The 21,737-nt window shown below is 22.9% G+C and overlaps 4 protein-coding genes across 16 annotated transcripts in view; 2 read left to right on the forward strand and 2 right to left on the reverse strand.

Annotated features, from left to right (window-relative positions):
- Positions 1-1,264: 1,264 nt before the first annotated feature.
- Positions 1,265-7,322, reverse strand: LOC100578429 (centrosomal protein of 152 kDa). Of its 2 annotated transcripts, XM_006559103.3 has the most exons (12): positions 6,930-7,322; positions 5,924-6,803; positions 5,732-5,820; positions 5,442-5,642; positions 5,261-5,296; positions 4,808-5,047; positions 4,526-4,698; positions 3,975-4,436; positions 3,561-3,883; positions 3,388-3,491; positions 1,951-3,303; positions 1,265-1,855 (listed from the first exon to the last, which is right to left on the reverse strand). In XM_006559103.3, exons 1-12 carry the CDS (start codon positions 7,041-7,043, stop codon positions 1,640-1,642), a joined length of 4,191 nt encoding a protein of 1,396 aa, XP_006559166.1. In that variant the 5' UTR covers positions 7,044-7,322; the 3' UTR covers positions 1,265-1,639. The 2 variants fall into 2 exon arrangements, with proteins under 2 accessions (XP_006559166.1, XP_006559167.1); XM_006559104.3 differs by lacking the exon at positions 5,261-5,296 and having other exon boundaries at positions 1,266-1,855.
- A 9-nt stretch (positions 7,323-7,331) lies between these two features.
- LOC100579024 (D-aminoacyl-tRNA deacylase 1) lies at positions 7,332-8,538 on the forward strand. The gene is made up of 4 exons (XM_006559105.2): positions 7,332-7,554; positions 7,873-7,963; positions 8,074-8,306; positions 8,386-8,538. Exons 1-4 carry the CDS (start codon positions 7,512-7,514, stop codon positions 8,496-8,498), a joined length of 480 nt encoding a protein of 159 aa, XP_006559168.2. The 5' UTR covers positions 7,332-7,511; the 3' UTR covers positions 8,499-8,538.
- A 1,204-nt stretch (positions 8,539-9,742) lies between these two features.
- On the forward strand, positions 9,743-12,697 carry LOC725295 (GRIP and coiled-coil domain-containing protein 1). Its single transcript, XM_026446485.1, has 9 exons — positions 9,743-9,800; positions 9,918-10,021; positions 10,104-10,268; positions 10,344-10,486; positions 10,579-10,813; positions 10,885-11,194; positions 11,271-11,572; positions 11,678-12,135; positions 12,211-12,697. Exons 1-9 carry the CDS (start codon positions 9,743-9,745, stop codon positions 12,374-12,376), a joined length of 1,941 nt encoding a protein of 646 aa, XP_026302270.1. The 3' UTR covers positions 12,377-12,697.
- A 6,793-nt stretch (positions 12,698-19,490) lies between these two features.
- Positions 19,491-21,737, reverse strand: part of LOC100578885 (putative transcription factor capicua) — a 52,158-nt gene continuing 49,911 nt past the window's right edge. For all 12 annotated transcript variants that reach the window (XM_006559089.3, XM_026438938.1, XM_003249400.4 and 9 more), the window contains one exon: positions 19,491-21,680. In XM_006559089.3, coding sequence (XP_006559152.2) covers positions 21,610-21,680 — 71 coding nt within the window. In that variant the 3' untranslated portion in view covers positions 19,491-21,609. The remainder of the gene's footprint in view (positions 21,681-21,737) is intronic.

Below are 21,737 nucleotides of genomic sequence, written 5' to 3' on the forward strand. Positions count from 1 at the left end.
GAAAATTTTGGAAATTTTTATATTGAATATAAAAAACATTAAATAAAAATTTCATTATTTAATATACAATATTAATTATAATAATATATTAATAATAGATTACATTAATATAATTAAGTAGGGTTTTATTTCATTTAAATTGATTTTGATAGACACAGACATAAAATCTTTATTACAAAAAAATAAATTAATTCACTCTACATACAAAAATACATAACTAATATTAATAATACTCTCTATTCAGTGATGGTTTAATAATTATACTACTATCAAGAATCATTATTATCAAATCATGACAGTAATGAAACTGGTAAAATTAATAGTGTACAATATATAATGTACAATATATAATGCATAAATGTCATGAATCATATTTAAGATACAATGAATTTTCGAAATATATATTTTTCATTAAAATGTTTTTCCCAAAAATGTTTTTTCTTTTTAAATTAAACAATACTTATTAATAATTAATTTTAAAATTGATATATATATATATACTATAAAAATTTCATAAAACAAAACTAATCGCAACAGTCTATAGTTTGATAAATGAAATCATATATTACACGCATAGTTGGTCTTAAATTATAAGATTAGAAAAAATTATGGCTTCTTATTTCATTTACAAAAATGTTTTTATGTACTATTTTGTACAAAACATTTTATACGTATGTACTCATTAAATAATACTAACAAAAAAATTCATATATTCAATTTTGTGAATTTTTTTGAACAATAAACAATATTTTAAATATCGGATGGATATAAATTTTTTTAGTTTTAATGTATGTTATACAATTTGACTCTGCATATTAAGCATAAATGTAAAATTTATATATATATAATTTGAATTTCTAATAATAATGGCCATTATTGCATAATTTTAATATTAGTATCTCTAATTCTCTTAGGATACATAAATTGTGAACAATTTTTTAATACTCAAAAATATACTTTGATACATTGAATTATAATGAAGTTATTTTTATTTTATTAATAAGAAAAAAGATCTAATAATGATCCAGTCTTGCATTACAATATTATGTCATAATGTTCAGTGAGAACATGTGACTAAAAATTTGCATCTCACTTAAACAGGAGTACTTGTTCATATTTTTTATACAAAACATTCACTTTAATATTTCGCACAATTTCTTCAACATATATAAATTTTGGTTAATAAATTTCACATTTTCGCGAAAATAAAAATTGTGTAAAACATTAAAATGAATACTTTGTATATATCAGATATATAGATAATTTATAAAATTATGAAACAAAATTAATAAATGTAAAAAATGATTCTCTTTTTACAAGATCGCATTCTTTCAACTAATATATATATATATAATTAATTAGTACTCTCTAATAATTAACCGGGAATTGTACTTTAGTATTTTCGTTTAGAAAATTACATTACTGTTTGCTGTTTCATTAATAAAATACAGCAAATAAGTATCATTAATTCTATCAATATACATATGTCACTTTTAACTTATTGGTCCCTAACACAAAAATCTTCTAATAGTGTTGTACAATAAAGTGCTTTAAATTAAAAAATATCTAGCCTCTTCTAACTACATTTTCCTTTTAAACTACGAAAGCTATATTGCATACTAAAATATTAATATATACTTCAACATTTACTTTTGTACTTCTGTGTAAGTCGCATTTGTTCTATCTTTTCAGTATACTGACATTCAATTTCTTTAAGTTTTGTTGCTATATGTTTTTCTTGAGTACTAATAATTCCTTCAAGTTTTTGTTGTACTTGATTCATGGCTCTTTTGTACCCTTCTTCTATACGTTTACATTCACTTAATAGAAATTTTTCTTTATTTTTTGCATACTCCTAAAATAGTTTATTTGTTAAATTTGAAAAAAAATAAAATTAATAGAAAATAATATAATAAATCTAAAATAAATAAAAATATATTATATGATTACCTTGTAATTATTTGCAGTTTGTTTTGCTGATTGATATTTATTTTTTAATGTATCAATGTTACTTTTCATTTCTTTTTCTTTTTCTTTTAATATTTTTATTTCTGTTTTTAGATTTTCTTCACTTTCTTTTAATTGCTGCAATCTTTCATTCATTTTAACTTCTTTACCTTTTACTTCCGTAATTTCTGCAGCCCATTGACTCATAACTTGAGCCATTAGATTTCTCTCCTCATCCACATCATTTTCTTTTTGTTTTAATATTTCTTCTAACTTTTCGATTTTCAAGTTCTTTGCAACTAATTCTTTGTAATAAGTTTCAAGTTCAGTTTCAACCATTTGACTAAATTGTTCTTTTGCTTTGAAATATGAATGAATTTTTACCTTTTCTGTAAGCATTGTTTTCAAAGTTTCCACTTCTTGTATCTTTTCATGACATCTATTTTTTAATTTTAATAAAATAGTTTTATATGTATCTTCTAATTTTTTTCTCATTTCTCGATGTCGTTCCTCTATACCTCTAAGATCTTCAGCTACTTTTTGTTCCATCTCTTCGCGAATTTCTTTTACCATAATCTCTATTATTTTTTGAAAATCTGTACCATCGTTTGAATGTGTACGCGGTGATAAATTTAATTCAGCAAATACTTGTTTTTGATTCTTAACGTATTGTTCGAATTGTTTAGCTTGATTTTTTAACTTTGAAACAAGTTGATCTCTTTCTATTTTTACTTTTTCAAACTCTTTTAATCTTTCTAATTCCTCGTTCTTGCCTTGTAAATCTGTTTCTAATTGTTTGATTCTTTGCTCCATAACAAGATCACCTTTTCTTCCAACTTTTAAATGATTTATTTTACTATTTAATTCTGCTACTAAAATTTTATAGCGAGAAAGTTCTTTTTCAAGTTCATTCGAATTTAATGATATTTCATTATTTTTTTTCGTATTCTCGAAATTTCCAATTAATTTTTTCGCTTCTAATAATTCTATTTCTAATTGTGAGATTTTATCCTTATAAGCATTTATTTCAGTAGTTAAATTCTCATATTTATTTTTTAAACTTTCATTTTCTACTTGATATCGAGCTTCTTTTAATTTTATTTCATCAAAATCTTCAATTGTTATATTTCGTTTAATATTTGATAATTCGGATTCAAGTTTGAAAATTTTACTATTAAGATTATTTCTTTCACTAATTGCTCTTTCATATTTCTTTTTCCATGATTCTTGAGATATTTCTATTTGTGCTACTTTTAATCTAGCATCATCTAATTCAGACTGATATTCTACAATTTTTTTATGTTCATCAAGAGCAACATGCAATTTGTCTTCTAAACGTTTACAATCTTCTTCAAGCTATAAATATATTAAATTTGATAAAAATTTATAATATAAATAATAAATAAAATTAACAAATAATTTTAAATAAAATATACATACCTGATTAATTTTCTCTAAATGTTCAGAACAATGATCTGGTAAATAAACACTTATTTCTTGATTAGGATGAGCATTGCGTAATTCATTTAAAGCTTGTTCTTTTGCTGTAAATATTACATTTATAATAATTACTTTATTTAAATTTTAAATATAATAAAAAATATAAAAATTACCCTTTTCAATTTCTTGATGAATTTTCTTCGTATATTCTTCTTTTTTCTTTCTTTCATAATTTAAATCTTTTTCTAAATCAATTACTTTACTTCTATATGTATCGCATTCTTCCGTTAATTTTTCTGCTATTTTAACTTGTGCCCGCAAGTCATGTTGATATTTCTCAATATCTTTTTCACGATCTTCTAAATTAGCATATTTTTCTTTTAACATTTTAATTTCAGATTTATGTTCATTTATTAACTGCTCTTTTGTACTACAGACATCTATATACAATTCCTTAACACGATCCAACTCTTTTTGTGTTTGTTCTAATTGCACACTATAAATTAAAATATTTATTTTATTAATATTAAAAAATAATATATTATATAATAAAATATAATTTCTTAGAAACAATTTTAATTACTTACGATAATTGCACTATTTCAACTTTTGCTTCTTGTCTAACTCTTTCTATAGCCTTAGCATGTATTTCTAAATATTCTTTATTATATTCATCAATTGCATCTTTCTCTTGTTGATTTATACTTTCTTGATATAATTTTTTGAGCGTTTCTTCATTAACTGCTAATGTTTCTTCTAATTTTTGTTCTAATTTCATTTTTTCTTCTCGTAATAATTCATATTGCTTTTTTACATCACTAAGATGATCAGATAATTTTTGTATTTGAGCATTTGCTTTTAAAGCTTCATCTGTAAGTACAGATTTCAATTCTTGTTCTAATTCGTTAACACGTTTAGCATATCGAGCTGCTTCTTTTCGACATGTATCTGCTATAATTAAAGCTTTATCAAGTTCTTTTTCTTTTTGTGATAAAGTATTTTCTAATCGAGTTATTTCCTTTCTTTTAACTGCCTGTCCAGCTAAACATCTATAAATTAATAACATAATAAAAAATTAATATTATAGCAAATGATAATATAATATGATATAAAATTGTTTTAGATAAAAACAAATAACCTTTTTAATTCTCCTCTTAATTTATTTGTTACATCATCATAGGGCTTTGACTTTGATTTATTATGAAAATCACCTAATTTCATTTGTTTAATAGAATCAGATTCTTCTTCTAATGTTGTTGTCAATAACGAATCATATTGTGCTGCATCACTTTTTGCTATCTCTAATTTATTCTATAAAAATAATATTATTTACAATATTCTTATATTTCAAATATAATAGTTATAGTTTTTTGTCAATAAATTGTTTAGATATCAATTAATACATTAATATATTAAATACCTGTAATTCTTGAATCATTTTTTGCATTTCTTCTTTTTCTTGCGTTAAAACTTTAATCTGTGCTTGAAGTTGCATTACTTGTTGAGCATTATTTGTAGCCATAAGATTTCTACATTGTGCTTGACTTTCTTCTAATGCTTGTGCTAGACGATTCATTGTATCTCCTTTTTCTACCATAAGCGTTTCATTTGCCCTTCGTACATCAGCTAATTTATTTTCCAAATCAGCATATGATATTTCCTATTAAAATGAAGAAGATGAAATAATTAAGATGATATTTATTTATTTATAAGATAATTCATTTCATAAAGTTATAATAAACAGTTTTTTAAATATAAATTTTAATTTTTAATAATGGTGTTATGTAATAATTAAAAAAATAACTTGTATAGCATATTAATGTTTTATACAAAAACATTATAATTTTTGAAAAATATAGTATCAACAACTTGCCCAGATACAATGACTGTTGGAATCCACATTGAGCAGCTATGACAAATATTATTAATATATATATGTATGTAAAATATTAATGTACTAAAATTTTTGTCTATTGATATAAATTAGTAAAATAATTAAATGAATAAAAAATAAATGTGTATGCAAGAAGAATTTAATATAATATTGAAAATACCTTTGCATTAAGTTTATCTGTAAGTTTATCTATTTGAATTTGCATATTTTTCATTTCAATTGCATGTTTTTCTTGTGCTTGCTTTAAAAATTTTTCATGTGTTTTATCATTTGCTTGTAATGCTTGTACTTCTTCTAATATAGCTATTTTTTGTTGTAATTCTATTAAAGAGTTTCTTGCATCTCTTAATTCTTCTGTCATCTAAATTTTATAATTTATATAATTGAATAATTAATATATAGTAGTAGTAATTATTCTAATAATAAAATCATTGTGCAAAAAAATCTTACATTTCGATTAGCTCTTTCTAAATTTTCATTCTTTTCCTTTAATGATGTTATTTGATTGTGGAGACCAGTAATTTCAGCTTTTGCATCAACTAGAAAAAAAAGAAAGAAAAAAAAAATTTTTTTATAATTCTTTTTTAAAAAATTTTTTTAAAAAATATTGTTGTAATATCAATATGTTTCTTTAATTCTCACCCAAAGCATGTTGTGTTTGATTTCTAGATATGTTTGATCTTTCAGTTTCAGCTTGTAAAAGTGTTAATTTCCTGCTAAGTTGATTTTTCTCTTCTTCTTTTTCCAATTGTAGTTGTTTTAATTCTTCTGTTAATCGTTTAATTTCTCTCATTCGAACTGTATATAAAACTTCTAATTGTTCTTTACTATCATATTCTGCTATTTTATAAGCTACATTGTCATCAGTTGGTCTACCATTTGGACTTATTTTGTAACAATGACTTAAATGATCAGATGTAACATTATCACCACCTCCAAACTCATGAATTTGTTTGCTTTGTATATTATTTTCATATCCATCAATATAACCATTATTTGAATAAGTTTTACTATGAGCATCATAATGATTAGCTGGTGTTTGATAATTATACAAATAATTTTCATTAAATGTACATTCTTCTTCAACTTGAACTCTTAAATCTTTAGGAAATGCAGAATTTGGTAGTCTTGCTAATTCATAAGGCGTTTCGGCAGTAATATTATGCATATCTTTACTTTTATTATTTTTAGAATATGGCGTGTCAGATGGACCATATACATTAAAATCTCTTTGTATATTAGATATTGTTGGAACAATTTCTAACTCTGACTTATGATTTGTCATAATATTGTCATAGTTATTTGAATTTCCCATATGATCATAAATACCAAATTCTTTCTGTAATTGAGATACAGTTTGATCTTTGGATGATATAATTCCCTGAGTAGAATTTAACACTGAATTAGAATCTTCTGCTTCTTTAGCATTATCTTGATAACAACTATTGTTAACAGAACTAGTATCAGTTTCATCATCTAAATCATCATTCCAAGTGAGATCTTTATCCAAGAGATCCTGAATCTAAAACATCAAAATTTATCTATTAAAATTATAACCATGTTTTTTTTTAATTAATCTTTCTAATTAAACTATAGATTGAGTAAAACATTCTATAATAAACTTTAATTAAAATAAAGAAAAGTGCACCTCTTTATCGCGTCGCTTAGCATCTTCTTGTTCTTCATCTTCCTCTAAGCCTTGTGTATTTGTATTTAGTTGAATTTCTGAGCCTTGAAACAAGCTCAGACCTGGATCCTCCATTCCTACAGTCTGGCATACACGAATTTATCATGAAAACCAAACATTTATACCCAACATATTTTTGTTTATAACACCATAACCTAAACGCAACAAGTGGGTCACAGAAAATTAGTTTGAACTATAATTCTAGATTTAGCAATAGATTACAAAGTCTTAAGTAGTTCATTTTTTACTAATCTCAACAAGTTGATGACAAACAACTCTGAGATTATTAAAGTTTTTAAATGATTATGCACTCTGCAATTTGCTTGTAAACAATCTTTGAAAAGTCAAACTGCCTTACAGGAAGTCTATATGCGGAAGTAAGCTTTCTGACTATCTTAGCTTTTCTATTGGTTCTTTCATGGAGTATTACTAGTGACTGTAACAGCGTATTTTCTTGAAGAAATATTTAATGTAAAGAGTTTATATGGGTATATACATTAATAACGATAACGTCACGATAAAAGAAGCAATCTTAGTTTTAATATGAAAGCAGTAATACAACGTGTCACAAAAGCTAGTGTTTCAGGTAATGATAAGGTTATATGTTTTATTATAATAACAAACTTATTGTCTTTTAAGAAACAAGAATGAAAAAAATATTGAATATTACCATATGTTTATAAAATAAAAACTATATTATATTGTATAAAATTGAATAAAACAATCATAACATATGCTTTCTCTTTTTTTTTTTTTAATGATATAGTATAAATATTTATTTTAATTTAATATCATTAAAATATATATAGTATTACTTGCTGTCATAGTTATATTTCATTTATTTTCAATGTTAATAATATTGAATAATAATTTTATAGAATAATTTTATAGAATAATTTTTCAGTTGATGGTCAAGTTATTAGTAGCATTGGAAATGGTCTCTGCATCTTAATTGGCATAAAAAGAGATGATACAATAGAAGACATAAAATATATGTAATATATATATTTATATGTATATAATATTATTATACAATATCATAATTATTTTAAACAAAACAGTTCATTCTTGTATAAAATATAAAATAAAATTTTATTTTTCTTAGAGTAAAAAAAATATTAAATACTAAAATTTTTGATGATGATAATAAAAAATGGAATGCTAATGTTATGGATAAACAATATGAAATATTATGTATTAGTCAATTTACATTGTACCATGCTTTAAAAGGAAATAGATTAGATTTTCATAAAGCTATGTCTGCTCAAGATGCTGGACCATTTTATAATAAATTTCTTGTTGAACTTGGTAAAAATTATAAACCAGAATTAATTAAAGGTAAATAATTAAAAAATATAAACAAATAATTTTATAAGAATATGTAAAATATTTTCATTTTATTGAATACTTTCTACAGATGGTAAATTTGGAGCAATGATGGAAGTTGATATAAAAAACAGTGGACCTGTAACATTAGAAATAGAATCATCACTTAAATTTAATAAATTAAATGAATCTAATAATGTATAATGAATGGTGGAATTTAAAATTAATATATAAATATGTAATAGATACTATTAGTTTTTAAAATACCTTCCCTTTCTATTTAATATTTTTTATAATAAATTTATCTTTTATAATATATTTAAGAAACATTATTTTTGATTATGTAAAAATTAAATCAAAATAATTTCTATATAATTTTATAAATATAGCATTTAATATAATATTACAAATATAATAGTTTCTTTAATAATTTTGTTTTAAAAATTTGGTCTTTTTCTTCAAAAGTATTTACTTCATTGTATTTATTTTTTTTATTTAAAATTTTATTTAAAATTTAAAATTTTTATATAATATCGATGAATAAAATTATAATTTTATATATCGCGTATTTTTACGTTAGTAAATTATAAATATAAAATTTAAATAGCTAATGATATGCATGTAATACTTCATATTTATTTTTTTTATTTGTTATAAATATTATTTATAATTAATATTTTATAATTTATTTTATAAATGTTATTCGATTTATAAAAATTAAATATTTCTAAAAAATTTTTTTTCGACATTATAAAATATAAATTCCATATAAAAATATATAACATTATGTAAGAAATGATGATATTATTGTGATGAAATATATTTAATATTTTTTTAAACTATCAATGTAAGAAATTTTATATTGAAATGAATGTTAAATTTCACTTCAATATATAAATCATGTTTGATTTTGTATAATAATAAACTCAAACAAAATTCTGTACAATTAAGATGAAATTTTTATTAAATATGAAATTCAATTAAAATAAATATGGAAAATTTTATATAATTTAAAATGTGTATCATATACAAAACTCATAAATATTATACTAAATCGTTTTGCAATATATTAATGTTTTTACTTTTTATATTTAAATCTTTTGCCAAAAATACTATAATGTACTATTATTATTTCTTGTGAATATTATTATTATTTTGAAAATATTCATCATTAAAATAAAATGTTAATTTATATTTAAAAATCATTTTTAAATTTTTATCATATGATAAATTTACAACAACTATTAATTTTTATTTCAGTTATAAATTTTATTATATAAACATATATATTATATTATATATGTATATCTATGCTATTAAAAGATGATAAAACATAATAAAAATATATAATGAAAATCGTTTAAAAAAATTTAAATATCAATTTAATTATAACATTCACATATTTATCTAAAATATCTAATTATTTAATTTTCACTTCTAATTGAAACATGGAAAACGAAAAAGAAGAAGAAAAATCAGCAGATATAGAAAATAAATGTTTAGAAGGTACAGATATATAATATTATCATTATTAAAATAATCTTAAAATAATAAATAATTTAATTTTTGAAATTAATAATTATTATAATAAATTAATAATAATAATGAATAATTTTATTTCAGATAAATCTGATTTTTCTTCAATAAAAAATACAAAAAATGTTCAACGGAAAACTAAAGCTACGAATACTACAAATGATGAGTTATTTAATCTACGACACACACAAGTATAATAATATTGTGCAAATTTAATATATAATAAATATAATTTAATGTAGATATTATTATTTTTAAATATTTATTTTTCAGTCGCGGGAAATTCAAACGGATATTGTTGATATAGAAACAATAGAAAAATTAAAAAATCGGCTAGATACTTTAATGAATTCTTTAGCTACTCTTTCAGCAGAAAAATCTAAAATGGAAGCAACTTTTCAACAAGATAAAAAGCAGTTAAGAAATGAACGGGATGAAGTAAGTTCTATATATATATATATATATATATGTATGTATATTAATTTTATATTTATTGATATAAAATATTTATAGTGTGAGAAAATAATTAAAGATTTAAAAGAAAAATTAAAAAAAGCGCAAACAAATTATTCAGAAATAGAACATGTAAAATGTAAATTAATTATGGAACGTCACGAAAGGGAAAAAGAACAAGCTGATCATGCAAAAATGATAAAGTATTAAAAAAATATATATACAATAATTATAAATAATCTTGAAAAATTATATTTATAAGAAAACTTTAAAAAAAAATTTTTTTATTTTTTAGAGAACTTCAAAAATTATTAAATGATGAACGACGAAATAAAGAACAACTTGAAATACAAGTAAAAAATCAATTTGCATATAAAACACAATGTAAAATACTCGAAACTGAATTAGAAATAACTAGAAATAAACTTAAACAAGCACAAGAAGCAGCTATAGAAACACCTCCAATTCTTTTATCATTACAATCTAAAATGGTTCTTATGAAGAAACAACATTTGAATGCGATACATGAAGTAATTTTAAAAGATGCTTATATTGATGAGTTATGTCTATCATTCATAAAAATGATTAATTTATTCTACAGGAGCAAAAAAGGACAGCTGCTGCAGAACAACAAGCTAGAGCATTAGCAATGACTCATGAAGCAAGAGTAGCTGGTTTAGAAGCAAGATTAGCTGAACTTTCAGAAATTGTTGGAGGATATGATAGACTTAGGCAGCAAGATCAACAAGCTATACAAAAATTGAAAGATCAATTAGTTAGTCTACAAAATTCTGAACATGATTATATTATTTTAAATAATGAACCTGAAGAAATTATTTCTAGAATAAAAAATCTTTATAATAAATTATTAGATTTAGATAATAAAAAAACCGAATCACCATATGTTAAATGTTAGTTATTTAAATATTTTTTTATATGAATTAGAAATGAAATAATATATTAATAATTTCTCACAAATGTTTTTAGCTTTATTACATAGCTTAAATTTATGTGACAAACAACAAGTTATTGACTATAAAGAAAAGTATGAAACTTTATTACAAGAATTAGAAGATTATAAACAACAAATGAAATATGCCAATGTTGCAAATATATCATATAATATGCAGAGTCAAAATATTACATCATCTCATGATAAAAATAACAAAACACAATTACATTTTTTAAAAACATATAATAACAATTTAGAAGAAAGAATACGTGTTTTAAATAATGAAATTATAAATAAAGAAAGGGAGTTGCAATTGAAATTAGAGCATCAAGAAAAGGTAATTTTTCTTTTCTTTGGCGATAAATTTGTAATTTTTTAATAAATAGTATTAAATTTAAGATGATTGATATAAATAGTAATATTAATAGTAATATTTTTTCAGTCATTTCAAGAAGAGCATGCAAAATTGAAACATTTATTATTACAAAAAGATAATGAATTTCGTAATAAAATATCTACATTAGAACAACAATTATTACGTCAACGAGAACGATCAATGGCTCTCATCGAAGAAAAGGATAAAGAAATTTTAACTTTAAAAACATCATTCCATGCATTATTACCTAAAAAAGAAAGTATTATAGAAAATAAATCAAATACTTTAAAACATGAAAGTGGAACAGAACCAATAACCGATTTAGTAACAGGATTATTAACAAGCGATAGTCCTCCAATATTGCATTATAGTCAAGAACTAGCAAGAAAAGAAGTTCAAGTATCAACGTCTAGAAAAAAAGTTTTAGAATTAGAAGCTACATTACGAGAAAAACAAAGAGAAATCGTACATATAAAAGAGAAACAGAAAGAAGATATAAAAACTTTACAAGCTCAAATTGCTAGGTAAATTTTAAACTAAAAATTATTAAAAAATTTTTAAGAAAATATTGATACATATATATAATTAACAATTTTTAGGCTTGAAGCTTGCAAATCTAGAGAAGGAGCAAATCTTGAATATTTGAAAAATGTTTTTATTAATTATTTAACTACAAGTGATGTTTCAAGTAAACGTCATATGCTAAATGCTATTTCTACAGTTTTGCGTTTTACTTCAGAAGAATTAAATAAGGTAAAATATTAAATAATTATGAAATGAATAAAAATATTACATACAAATTATTAGTTAATTTGATATATTGTAAAATTTATTTACTTTAATGTATTTTTGCATTATTGCAAAATATTTAATATTTGAGAAATATACATTAATGATGTAATTATTATTATACATAAATTATGAAATCTATTATTAATTTGAATCATATTATTAAAAAAAATTATTTTGTAACATTTATATTACAAATTAGTTTTAAAATTAAAATAAGATATAAGCATAATATCTTGACATTCCTTGCATTATTTATATAAGTTTGAGATTTAAAATATGTATATACAAAATAAAAAAAATTATAGAAATATAGCTGTAAAACTTATAATTTAAAAGTGTTTATATTTTTTATTCAAATATGTAAATAATTTTTTACTTTAAATAAATATATACTATTATTTTTAAACATTGTTATAATTTCTTTAATCATATTTATAATAATAAGCACATTAATGCAAATAGAAATATTTAAAATAATATTACATATATATATTAAAATTTTAGTTGTGCAATTTAATACATATTTACTAATTATAAATATAGGAAGAAATAAAAAATGAAGTTTACGTTCAATTTTTATATTACTTATAATCTTACAATTATGTTATGTGGCAAATGTGGACAACTCAGAAAGAAAAATGAAGCTCTTTGTTGAAATATGTTGTACAAAGTATGATGTACATTTTAATACATTGATTAATTAACATTGCCATTATATGCTCGATCTTACGTTGTCGAAGGAATAATTTTAAATGCACGTCGACATTTACGATGTCTTATTGTTATTTTTAAGTGTGTAATTGTTTTCTGAAATTAATAACAAAAAGTTTAGTACGCATCACGTATATGTTCCGTTGTATTTATTTATATTTCAGTTTATGTGCTACGTGCATTATATACAAAAAGAATGACTAAATTGTGATGTCACGTTTGGCATGTATTTAGCGTTTAATCTGTTGATGAAAAAAGAATTAAACAACTTATCGATAATGTCTTTGATAAGTTTCAATGTACTTAATTGTACGCGTTTTTATCGAAAATCTGTACATCTCGAAGCTGTTAAATATTTTCCTCACAAATTCTCTAACAATGTATAATTCAATTTATATTTCGTTTCTTCTCACCGGTAATAACATGTCTTCGAAGCAAATCATTATCTATATACAGATTAAAAATCCACGCTTCGTTTTTTTTAATCAATAAACATTGTCGAACTTTCAATCTCCAGTTGTTAATAAAATACAGGCAAACGATTATCAAACGATCGGCATATTCATATTCATTGTTCGGTTTGCACTTTTATAATAATTCTCGCTAAACACTGTTTTTTCGACATTCTGCGACATTGCGATCACATTAATTTTTTTCAAGTCACGAGTTATCTATTCTATCGAAAATAGGCAATCCTTACACAGGATTTCGAATTTAAAAACTTTTACGCATACACAGTTGTTTTCTCTCTTTTTTTTCATCCCGTGACATTTTAATTAGAACATTTTATTAAGTATCTTCAAGGCATGATGATGTACACCTGTTCGATGGTAATTTCAGGCTCAGAATGTCGGCGATTGTCAACACAGATTACAACATTTTATTTGATAACACTTGTTTAATATTTTTATAATTAGACATCGGTATATAATATATATGATTCTTTAATATATATATTTTGTGAAGAATATTTCTTGCGAATAATTATTTCGTATTTATCTGCTTTCTGAAAATTTGTAATTGGTAATCTGCTAAGATTCTTTTCTTTCTTTCTTATTTGTTTTTTCTTTTTCTTTATATATATAATGATGTTAATAATACTAATGTACAGAGGCCCTTAAATAACATTTCCCCGAGAAGAGTGCATATCTCTGTATATAATGTTGGAATAACATCTGTTTCATTTGTGCACTTCATTGAAAAATATCTGCGCTTTCGCATTCTAATACTTAAATTTACTTTAAAAGGAAAAAGAAAAGCCAATTCTTATATTCCTTCATATTTAAAGAAGTCTTTCATCGACTATGACGGACTATTTCCTGTATTACCTGTAAGTATTTTTTCTTTCTCTTTTTTTTCTTTTTTTTATTCATTACTATTAATTTTTTTTCTTTTATTATAATCTTAATACAAATACTAATATAGTATTTTATACAACAATAATATCATACCTATTATAATATTTATAATAATGATATAAATATTATAGTATTGGTATGCATTATACAACTTGTATTAAAATTATAATAAATTTGAATCTGAATCTGACAAAAGAATCGTTTTAAGATGCTGTTCTGTTAGAAAGTTAAATATTCCCTATCGATGGTATCATCGATTTAACGCATTTAATCTTATTATAATCTTACTCCTTAACATCTTTATGCGAAGTCCCTAAAAGCAAGAGAGTAAAATCTATCAATCGATCTTATCTAATCGGCATCATTAGATTGTGTACAAAGAAATAAATTTCATCGTTTTAACATGATTTATAATTTTCGAATATAATCATGTCACGCTGTACGTTGATGTTGCTTCTTTTATTTGTTATCTTTTCCTTCCATTTGTTATTTCTCTTAAGACAAATACAATAAATAGGCATGAAATTGTATTTTTTTTCTTTTTTTTTTTTTTTTTTTTTTTTTTAAATAAAAATATCAAGTCATTCTACAAATAACACGATTTTTTAAAATTGAAATTATAGCAATAAAAGTATATAGTCACAATATGACTTTTATAATAAAATAAAAAAAAAAAATTTAATGGAAAAATGGAAAATTATTATATTATAGAAATAAAAAAAAATACATCATTTAATAATGGACAGATAATTTATTTTCATCTAATATATTTATTGAAAAAAACCGAATTTTTTGTAAGATGACTTAATATATCCATTTGTATTTGAGTTTTCTTCCATTTTTTTTTTTTTGATATTAACTGTACGGAAGCAATACAAAACATCTAACGGAGAGAATGTATTTGTATAACAATATTAGTGTATTACATTATTTATAATGTTATCATTAATATTAATTCGTTTTGTTTTCGTACAGTAATAAAGGACATCGCAAGCGATTCAAATTTTTTAATGTTAATTCATAATTCGCTGGATAAAATGAGATTCTTTTGTTGCTCTAAATGCAAGCAACATTCCAAAATATGATCGGTGAAATGAGCTTATGAAATTTGTTAAGGAAAAAGCATCAATGAATAAATAACTGATATTTCTTGTGCACATTAGAGCAATATGACATTGTATAATTTGCTACGAACAAGTAATTACAATAAATATTCCTATTTTTAGAGATTATTTTTATATTTTTTAACACAATAAATAGAATTCAAAATCATGGATTTCTTTCTCTGTTACATTCTCTTCGTATCAGATATTTATACTAATTTATTTTATAAAAATAAATAAAAAGTTATAATGAAAAATATAAAAAAAAGAAGAAAAAGGAAGTATGCAGAAGTTTGAAAGAATTTGAAGGCAGCTAGAATTCTCGCAAATATCAATTTTTTTCTTTTACACATATATAATTATCACATATTATATATGAAAATCTTAAATATTTTATGATCATTATGTTTACGATTACAATGAAAGTTTCCGATACGATGAAAATAAATTATCATAAAAATTGTATTGTAGAAGACATTATTGTAATTAAAATATATATAAAAAAAAAAATAAATTTTAAAAAAAATTAAATATTAAATGTTGTTATTATAAACATGATAGAACTTTTTTTAATTTTTTGAAAAATTATATTGTTTATCTAGAATGATTTTTTGAATTTTTCGTTAAATTGATTTTTTATTGTTAATAAATAATATACTTATTTATAAAATACCTTTTTAAAGAATATTATTATCATACATGCGTAATACGCGTGTATATTTTTTCGAAAAGGTATTTTCTGTTCTTTTAAAACTTGCCGCAATGTAAATACATGTCCGTCGCAAATATCACAATGCTTATCGAACAAACTTCTAACTTCGAGATTTTTTTTTTTTGTTATACTAATGTCCCATATCGTTCTGATCGTTCTTTAGAAAATGTAATGTATTTGTAAGTCAAAATGGCCATAATGGCAAATTTGGTCCAACAACTGGTTCTCGTATAGGAGCATTGGAATTAAAATCTGTCTATCGCGAAAAATCGTCTGCATATTTTGTTCGTGTATTTGCTATTTATAAAATCTCAATATATACGTATGATTAAATGAAAAAAAAAAACTATTAAATATAAACATAAATTTTTCTAACAATGATAATTATAATATATTTGGATTTCAATCTTTTCATAATAGCCTTTATCAAAATTTATTTTCAGAAAAATTTTATAAAAAATTGTTTAAAAATTGTTTTGTTTATTAATTAATTCATCAACATAAAATATTAATATTATGCTTTATTTAAATTTATGTTTTAAAGTAATTTTACATACAACAAACATAATTTTTATTTTTTTTATTCACTCACGAATAAACGAAATAAATAATTAATAATAATGTTTGTTTATGTAAAATTATTAAATAAAATTTAATATAATTGACATTTGAAATATTATGTGCAATATATAAATATATGCAATGTAATTAATATAACTTGAGATTTTTCATTTACAATTCTCAAAGATTCTATTCTTTTTTTTCTTTAATAATATATTTTTTACTAATTAAAAGAAAAAATATTTAAAGTCAATAATTGTTTTATACTTTAAGTAATAATTCAACTTTTAATGCATGTTTAAAACTTATTATAAAAGTATTACTATTACTTTAAATATATTGATAAAATAGCAAGAATATCCATATATAAAGCAATAAAAGATATAAATCAGGAGTTATATTCATCTATTATTAATAAAAGATATCTATTTGTCATTATTTTTTACACATTCAAAAAATAATGAAATGTTATTACAAAAAAAAATATGTACTATAATATGTACATGCATCCAGTAATTACATGTATATTAAATATATTACAAACTTTTATATTTGCAGTATTAAATTTTTAAAAATGCAATATTAATATCTCGAATATCATTTATATAATTAAATTATATGTAGTATAATTGTAAGATCATATGCACGTAATATGAAAATGATAATATTATTATTAAATTGTTATTTATAGACTTAGAATACTTTCAAGAATAATTCATCTTATCTTATTAATCAAAACTGAAAAATAATTTTTAAATAATACGTTTCAAATCGAAAGTTTTAAGAGAAATATTTTTCAAATTTGATGAATTGTCTGCGGACGACATTGCATAGATTGGTCAGATTTTAATCCCTCAGCCTATTATTTCTATAATATGTGTTTTATATATGTATATGCATATGTATCATGTGTATATATATGTATGCATTTATAAGTTGTCAAATATTTCACAGTGTAACATTTTGTTTCTGTTTTTTCTTCATACAATTATACTTTATTACCTACGCATGTACATGCATGTACTTTTTTTGGTACAATGCATCAATGCTGTACATAACAAAGATTTATAGTATGCTTTCTACGCAGAGTTATTTTTCATCGCTTCTATGCACGACTTATTATTTTTTCTATATTCGGTATTATTTCTTATAACATTATTTCTGTGTGACTGATATTATAATCGTATAACAGTTTTAAAAATATTTCAGAATTAAACAAGGAATAATAGAATGACTACAATAGATGAATAGCAACTTAGAACGTAATAAAATACATTACTGCAAGTAATATAAGAATAATAAAAAAAGGGAGAGAGAGAAAATTAAGAAATGGATGCACAGGGTTCGTTCAAGTGCGTTCATTTTATACAATTAGGAGAAAGGATTCAAAAGAAGGGGTTAGGAAAAGAATTATAATATGGTGAAGAAAATGCCAGTAGAATAGCCGCCACTTTACTTTACTTCTGTTTTCCTAGATCACAGTCACATATATGGCTGCTAAATCACGGAACATATTTCATCACCAATTCTTTTTTTTATTTTTGAATAATAATAATAAAAAAAAAAAAGAAAAGAAAAAAGAAAAGAGGAAGAAAATATAGTAAAATAACTTCAAAATCTTATCAATACTGGAAAATAGTTCACTAGTTTACACAAGTACAAAATATAACATTCTTTGAAAGGGCAAGTGAGACACTTGATCCCTGTTAGGATCCATTCCTGTACATAAAAAAATATTCACGAAGTAATATAATAATCGAGGAATAAATTAGGATATATTATATAAAATGTTATTTCTTTTTTCATAACGTGAGAAAGTTTTATTAAAAATCACTCTTATTATTCTATATCGCTTTTTTTCATATAAATTGTAAATTAAATTATTCGATTAATATAAAATTATTGCGAAAACCAGATGTTTTAAAATGAAAATACGCATAATATATTTAAAATATTTTTCATGATAAAAATATGTATAATGTATTTACAAAACTATTATTAAATGATATCGAATTTAAGATAACTTGTGCTTCTAAACAATATTATAAAATTTTTCTTTGAATAAATCATATTTTTTTTTAACTACTATAAATTACAAATATATTCGCCAGTTTTTTCTTCTCCTTTAAAGAAAAAACGAAAAAAAAAACTATTTATAATTGATAAAATTGATGCAATGCGATATTTTATGGAAATGAAGATGCAAAGAAGTTGTGTGAATGAGAATAATATTGTTTAAAAAGAGTGATATGAATACAGTATAAATGATTTCTAATAAACTTATCCGAAGAATATATTAACATTAAATTATATTTTTTTTACATAATAAATATATTCTTAAAAAGAAAAAAATTGTATTAAAAGGAAAAAAGAAATCCTTCTTCGGAGTATAATTCACAGGAGTGATCAGTGCAGATTTCAAGTGTCTCATTTCTTCAGTAATCGCTTGCCACCGGTGCGTTAACGCTCCGTAAAAAATAATAAATCAAAAAATCGTAAGAGAGTAATGTTATGTACTATATACAAATAATATCCTAACACTTTAGGAAAGGATTAACTTTGGAGAAGGGTAAGGGGACCGTTCCATGCGCAAGAAGAGTTCACGAAGGCCCACAATCTGTAAATTTTTATCTTTTCTTTTCTCGTATTCTTTCTAATCCTGCCCGCGCTCTCAATTATAATTATTATTCTACAAATTACAATGCTCTACTCTACCGTTTCGGATGATATCCTAAATTTTATATAATATATATTCGGTATATTATATTTGTTTTCTATTTACAAAATATGTAGAATAGACATTGTTTCTATCCTAACTATTAATATGCGTGCCGTGGCGCGAGACTTTTTTAAACCTTTCAAAGTGCGCTTTTTTTTATAAACATATTACTAATTACATAATCTATTTTACAGCCAAATTCAACAATCTCCGCTAAAATTCAACGCGTTTCTATTAGAGATATGAAATTTTTTATAACGTAAAAGCAATCATATGATTGATAAAATGCACTAAAATAAACGAAATACGTTATATACATATAATGTATATATATATATATATATATAATTTGCGTAATGAACAACACGAGTTCCATTAAAAGCATAGTAACAAAATTCTCAAATCGCAACAATATATTCAGTAAATCTTCTCGGCACTTTTTTTTCTTATCTCGGCGCTCGATGGTAATATTAAATTTTATATATTTGCAAATTTTTCATTAGATCACACACTCATTTGATTATGACATGCTAAAGGTAAAAACAAATAATTTGTCATGGCCAAAAAAAAAAAAAAAAAAAAAAAGAAAAAAATACGGCCTCTATAAAACCGCTTATATCTAAATTGGCCAAAAAAAAAAAAAAAGGAAAAAAAAAAAGAAAAAAATAACTTCAGCATCAGCAGATCAACTTTAAAATGCTTATAAAACACAAATTCAACGCGTTGAATTTGAGCAGAGGTCTAAAAACAGTAAATAAGTACTTTCGAGAATATTGGAAACATATTACATATTATCTATATCAAGTGGTGTCTAACAATTAATTCTTTACTATTAAGGGATTTATTACGCATGCATTCCCTTGTTTGTCGCCGCACAATGGCACGATTTTTGTCTCCACTGTTATAATCTATGAATCACCAAAGTATGCTTTCGTCTTAAAATTGTCAGACACAGCATCATAGATACTTTAAACTCTCCAGATATCTCCCATTCCAATTCATGCCATAGTATTTACAAGTAAAATAAACATATTTGTTGACTGCATTACATAAATTTTGTGCAATGTTTATCGCAGTTCTTCCTTTTATATTTTTCTTTTTTATCTATATCATATATAAAGAATAACTAAAGTATATAAACTCTGATTTCATTTTATAATGTTTCATTAATTCTAATACTCTCTGATTACGACTTTCTCTTCCTCTTTCTCTCAAAAACACCCATACACATTCTGCACTCACGCGAAATTTCATTTTCTATATCACACATATTCATTTTTTCTTTCTACTGGATCTCATAGTATTTTTAACAATGTTTAACAATGGCTTAGGCCTTTCATAATCCTTGCAAGGTATATCGATGTACAAATATCAGTCGTGCATATTTGGAATTGTACAACTATGAGTTGTAACTTTATAACGTAGTAAAATAATTTTTTCATTTCTATATTACCATTTCATAAATCATCTTTGGATTTAGAATGCAGACGAGTATTGTCTTTCCTTCTGAGAGAAGAAAGCTCTTTTTTCGAATTAAATATTTCGTAACGCGAAACAGTTACTTTATGTCATTATATTATTTTTTCTCATTTTGTTACTAAACAAGATAATATGATAAATTTTTAAGTTGAGCTTTTAATTTACTAATGAGCGTTATCGTTACTAAAATACAGTAAATTCTTTATCACGCGAATTTTCACAATTTTATATGTCATATCCCAATAGAACACAGATACTCGAACACACATTTAAGTCAACATTAGTAATCTTGAGAAATACTCGATACGATATTTTTTTTATATACAATATAAAGATATTACTGATATACGTACATCGACTCACCTTGATATGCCTGTCTAAGTTACCTGCACCAGGTTATATCAAAGTTTGAATTGCACTAAAGCCTTGCAGCACTTTACAACTCGCTAAAACTTGTACATCAACAATTTTTCCAATAAAAACTTTCCTTTTTTTCAATGAATAATGATGTACTCATGTTGTGGAGTAAGGGGATGCATAGTATCACAGTTGGCACGTGGGCGCTAGCTACCACTACTGCTTACAGGCAGTGAATGTGGAGCTCCCATCGATGTAGGAGGAGCAGTCAATGGTCCTATAAAAATATTCTTTATATATTACTTGCCTTATAATTAATATTTAAAAAAATATA

This window comes from Apis mellifera, linkage group LG2 (assembly GCF_003254395.2).
Source record: "Apis mellifera strain DH4 linkage group LG2, Amel_HAv3.1, whole genome shotgun sequence".
In the NCBI taxonomy this organism is placed as follows: Eukaryota; Metazoa; Arthropoda; class Insecta; order Hymenoptera; family Apidae; genus Apis; species Apis mellifera.